Here is a 4752-nt window from a genome sequence, read left to right as displayed (position 1 = left end):
TATATATATATATGTACAGAAGGACTGGCAGGCAGGCCGATTGTACCCAGTGAAGAAAGAAAGTTGCAAACCCCCCCCAAACCCCCTCACCTTGTCTTTTTCGCCTGAATGTCGATCTTCTGCTGTGAGCGCCTTGCGAGGCCAAACCATGAGCGGTCCTGCTGTTCAAAGGTGGGGAGCCAGTGCGCCTTAAACCAGAGAATGGTGTCGGCCCAGCCCTCGACAAAGGGGATAATCGGCTCATACTTCAGCTCCTTCTCCGCCGCCGTGATTCGAAACCAGCGGTGCATCGTCAAGACAAAGACGTTGAACACGTTCAGTTTGAAGACGCGGCCCAGAATCCACCCCAGCACCTCCGCGAAGAGGGCCACCACGTAGAGGAACCAAAAGTTGTAGTGCGCCTTCTCCTCAATGGAGGGAAACCCCATGGCCACCACGGCCTTGTCCAGCTCCTTCCAGAAAACACAGTAGGCGTCGGGCTCGGGGTGGGTGCTGCCGTCCGTCACGATGTAAAATTTGCCCAGCACGGGCGAGCCCTTGAAGAGCTGACGCTCCGCGATGATAAGGCCATGGGCGTAGTTGTCGACGTGCGTGAAGCAGATGCGATTTCTTCCAGAGCCAAAAATACGCAGCTTGCCTGTTCCGGCCGCCTCCAGCATGTTTGGCAAAAACAGGTTGTCGCGCGGCCCATACACTTGATGGGGCGCCACGCTCACCACAAGAAGATCGTCGCAGCAGGCCGCTGTCACAGCCATCTCCGCCTTTGCTTTCGTCTCTGCATACATTTGCATGTACGCGTCCAGCGGCAGCTTTGGCATTTCGTCCTCTGTCAGGCCATCCACGCAGGGGCGGTGAAACAGACTTCCCTTGAAGCGGGTCGAGGGGGAGCTGCTCATCACCAGCTTGTGGACACCCCACTCTTTGCACGCACGAATGACGTTCATCGTCCCCCCGTAGTTCACACTGTGGTACAATTCGCGCGGATGAAAGGGACCCACCGCCGCCGCCAAGTGCCAGACGCAGTCGGCTCCCTTGATGGCCTTTGAGACGTCCTCGTAGTTTGTGATGTCGCCGACGACGTACTCTATGGCGGGGTGCCGCCACGCGCCGACGGTTTTCTCCACCGGGACGATGTCAAAGCAAACCACGCGCTCGGCCCCGCGCTCCACCAGCATCTCCACCAGCCGCATGCCCACAAACCCCGTTCCCCCCGTGACGACGCACACCTTTGGGACCGCCGGGTACTTCTTCAAGGCGGCCTGCCGCTGAAGCGGCGAGAGCGCCGGGTTCAGCTCCGTTGCAGACATCGTCTCTTTTTTCCCGTGTCTCGCCGTGCACCGATGCGGGGATGACGCCCTTTCCCACAGACCACAGAAACAAATAACTGCTGATAATTGAACGGAATAAATAATACACCCTTCACAACTCTGCCGAAGCCACAAGGCCCAATGTTCGTGCATGCAACAAAGGAAGCAATAAAAAAAGAAGACAGCATAAATGTATATATATATATATATATATATAAACGAGGCGGCCAGCGCAACGGAATTCGTGGCAAGCAAACAGCGGTGGCAACGGAAGTGTGGCAGAGGTAACTAGGAAGAAGGACAACCAAAACAACAACGACGGTGAAGATCCAACCACTGCGGGTGAGAGAGCGGGATGTAGTAACGCCATGCTCATCGGAGCGAGTCAAAAGCTGTTACAATACGCTCCAGCGCAGAAAGTGGCTGGTTCGCGGCCTTCTCGTCAAGCACCCCCGACAGGCTGGAGGCGACGGGCAAAAACACGGGGCCTTCGTAAAACCCGTCGTCGCGTCTCCGCTTCCGGTCAAACAGCATGCACCTCATGGCTCGGGGAGAGAGAGCAGCAGCACCACCGGCAGCGGTGTGCTGTGCGACGGGTGAGAAGAGAACATCTCGACAGAACTGAGTTAGTTTGTCGCAATCGCGACACGACGTACTCTCCCCCGCAAATGCGATTTCTTGCGGAATGGACTCCTCAAGCAGCTCCCGCACAGCAGCCACCGTGGTACGGGCAACGCTAACGCACCTTTTCTGTATCTTGTCGGGGACAAAGGCCTTGGTCAAATCCTCCGGCGGCGGTGCAAATTCCCGGGTTGCCTTTGGCTTTGGCAGCAGCACGTCCAGCACGCGTGGGTGGAGAAGCGGGGCGTTATCCGCGGCGTCACTCGCGACGGAGGGCATAAGCGAGGCACACACCGCCGCCTCATGGACGACGGGAGCCATAAGGGCGGCGTACGTCACCATCGAATCGTCCGGAAGACGCACGCGCTGCTGAGCCCAGGCGGAGGTGGTAAGAAAGTTACCCAGCGCCCTTCGCTCCTCGGGGAGGTAAACATGCAGAAGAATCAAATACTTCCACACGGTCTGCTTCAGGACCTCCTGTGACCGCATCGACGCAGAGGGCTCGCCACTGGTGGAGATCACAACCGCGGCTGGATGCGCCGCGGCGACCGACGCTGCCTCGGCGTCCCCCGCAACAAAGTGACAGTGCGGCAAGACGTCTTCCATCAGCAGTTTTATTTTCGCCTTCAAACTGTTGCAGGAGGTGCGGCTGAGAATGCACTCTTCGGCTGACACCGTGTTTTGGACGTACGCCACAACCTCGCCGTAGGCGCCCGGCACGGGGCGTTCGTCGCTTGTCCACCGCATCACCTCCGCCCACATGGGAAGGCGGTTGGCGAGCGGAACGCGCGGGGACCCCAAGCCGCCAACGCAGCCCAAGTGCTGGAAGAGGCAGCGACGATCCCTCGTCTTGGGGTACAGGGCCGTCAGGAGGCCCACGACAAACGCCCTACTTGCCCCACTGATGCCGCCGAAGGAACCGCCGTATAAGTGCAGCATCTCCCACACAGGAATGCAGGCTGCGGTGGCCAAGGCGGCGCCCTGGGGCTCCTTCAGCACAAGATCGTGATGCACCGCCCGCATGAAACTCCAGTACACCTCCACAAGCTGCGCCGCAAGCTCGGAGGAGCCTCCATCCCTCGCCCACGCCGTCAACAGCTCGCCAAGACGGTCTATCAGCCGTTGGGGCTCGAGACTATCACCCATGGCTGCACACGGCACTGCTCAGCAAAGCGGCAGCAGCCCACCACAACGGAACGGCAACACACGTAAAACAAACGAACAAACAAAAACACAGACGCCCGGCTGAGGCCTCCCCTTTCGGTTCCTACACAAAGAGAGCAAGCAAGTACAAGAGTGGAAGATCACGGTGTGGTTCAGTGTGCACCTGGCACGCCCCACCACCTCAAAAAAGGTTCACACACAGAGACTCCCACACATGCCATCAAAAGAATTCAGAAGACATGTACAATGATAACCGGACACGCAACGTGCGGTACCGAGATGAGAACCTCAAAGACTCAGCACAAAAGTTCAATTAGATGCAAATCCGCTGCGAAAAACCAAGACAAGGAAAGTATGCGGCCGAGGGCCCCTCGCTCCAACAAACGGCGTACGAACCACCAGACAGCCCTTCACACCTCTTCCACGACACGCCCTTTGGGCCTAAACAAAACAAAGACAACAACAAAAAACGAGGGCAAACAAATTGCCAATACTCCCCTTCTTTCTCTTAATTCAAAGAGGAAGTGAGTACAATCAAAAATAAACACTGTTATACACGTAAGCTAGAGGACGAAAAATAGACAGGCAGAACATGCCCCAAATCTTCCTCTTTTTTACTCGCGTCCAAAGAATGCCCCACAAACGCAACGCGCAACTCCCCTTCTCACCACTCTTGGTGCTGTACTCGCAATAAACGCATGTTTTAATCACCCGCTGCTAAAAGGCCAGGATTGGTGGAGACAGAAGAACGTTGCATAGAAACAATCCTACATTTACACATTAAAAAGGCCTGCTCCGCGATAAACACCGCGGCATTATTGCCCTCCTGCGCAGTGCATGCTCCCAGCCGCTACGGCTGCTACTCAAAGCGACAGCTTCACCACCACCGAGGCTACTGCGACAACAAGAAGACTGGAGAGCACAGCAACCGCAGCACTCCCATCGTTGCCGCATTTTTCATGGTCCTTAAAGTGCGCTGCGGCGGTGTTGTTGTGCCGTACGCCTGCGCCGCGCCCTCTCCCCTGCGCGGCACCTCACGCACCACCGCCGTCGGCAGCGGGCCGCTCTTCCGCATCGCCTCGTCGAAGTTGCAGCGGTGGTTGAGGGCGGGGGCGGCGGCGAGGCACCCGCCAGCGCAGTGCATCGCCAGCAGCAGCAGGAGCGCCGCCAGCGGGAGAAGCGGCGCGGGGCAGCGTGGCCGGCGCATGGCTCGGGGAAAGCGCGTGTGTGTTGGCCTGCTGGGAGTGGCTGTGTTGGCAGCGGCAGTTGCCTTGTCTGCAGGAGGGACACGAAGGAGGGAGGGAAAAGAGCAAAGGGATGCCGCAGCCACAAAAAGGGGGAGGAGATGCAGCGCCGCACATCCCCTCAGCGCAGCAGCACGCCCCGGCCCCACATCCCGCCACACGGGAAACGCCAAATACGGAGGGAATTTCAATCGGAAGCCGAAGCAAAGCAAATTTTACCACCATAACCGTCTTCTCCATTTCACACCCACACAAAAAAAAAACGGAAAAGAAAGAAAGATAAAGCCCAATGTGTAATAAATTCGGCAGCAAGTGCAGTCGTCCCTGTCCATCAGCGGGACAGGCACCCACCTGCTCCCGCTCCCGTTAGAGTATACCACTTGTCCCTCGTCCTGCCCGCATCAGCCGACGCATGC

At 57.6% G+C, this 4752-nt stretch overlaps 3 protein-coding genes across 3 annotated transcripts, besides 2 other annotated features; all 3 read right to left on the bottom strand.

The window, feature by feature from the left end:
• Positions 1-86: 86 nt before the first annotated feature.
• On the bottom strand, positions 87-1307 carry Tco025E_09120 (NAD(P)-dependent steroid dehydrogenase protein; the record flags this gene model as incomplete). The annotated part of the gene is made up of 1 exon (XM_029375946.1): positions 87-1307. The coding sequence occupies one exon, from the start codon at positions 1305-1307 to the stop codon at positions 87-89; it is 1221 nt and encodes a 406-aa protein (XP_029223930.1).
• A 186-nt stretch (positions 1308-1493) lies between these two features.
• Positions 1494-1524: a microsatellite.
• Positions 1525-1679: 155 nt separating this feature from the next.
• Tco025E_09119 (putative 3-methylcrotonyl-CoA carboxylase) lies at positions 1680-3074 on the bottom strand (the record flags this gene model as incomplete). The annotated part of the gene is made up of 1 exon (XM_029375945.1): positions 1680-3074. The coding sequence occupies one exon, from the start codon at positions 3072-3074 to the stop codon at positions 1680-1682; it is 1395 nt and encodes a 464-aa protein (XP_029223929.1).
• A 65-nt stretch (positions 3075-3139) lies between these two features.
• Positions 3140-3167: a microsatellite.
• Positions 3168-3984: 817 nt separating this feature from the next.
• Positions 3985-4299, bottom strand: Tco025E_09118 (surface protease GP63; the record flags this gene model as incomplete). The annotated part of the gene is made up of 1 exon (XM_029375944.1): positions 3985-4299. The coding sequence occupies one exon, from the start codon at positions 4297-4299 to the stop codon at positions 3985-3987; it is 315 nt and encodes a 104-aa protein (XP_029223928.1).
• Positions 4300-4752: the final 453 nt, after the last annotated feature.

The sequence above is a fragment of the Trypanosoma conorhini genome (genome assembly GCF_003719485.1).
Source record: "Trypanosoma conorhini strain 025E chromosome Unknown Tco_14.4_contig_00985, whole genome shotgun sequence".
NCBI lineage: Eukaryota > Euglenozoa > Kinetoplastea > Trypanosomatida > Trypanosomatidae > Trypanosoma > Trypanosoma conorhini.
Note: the sequence above shows the minus strand (reverse complement) of the source record. Positions and strands in the feature narration are given on the sequence as shown.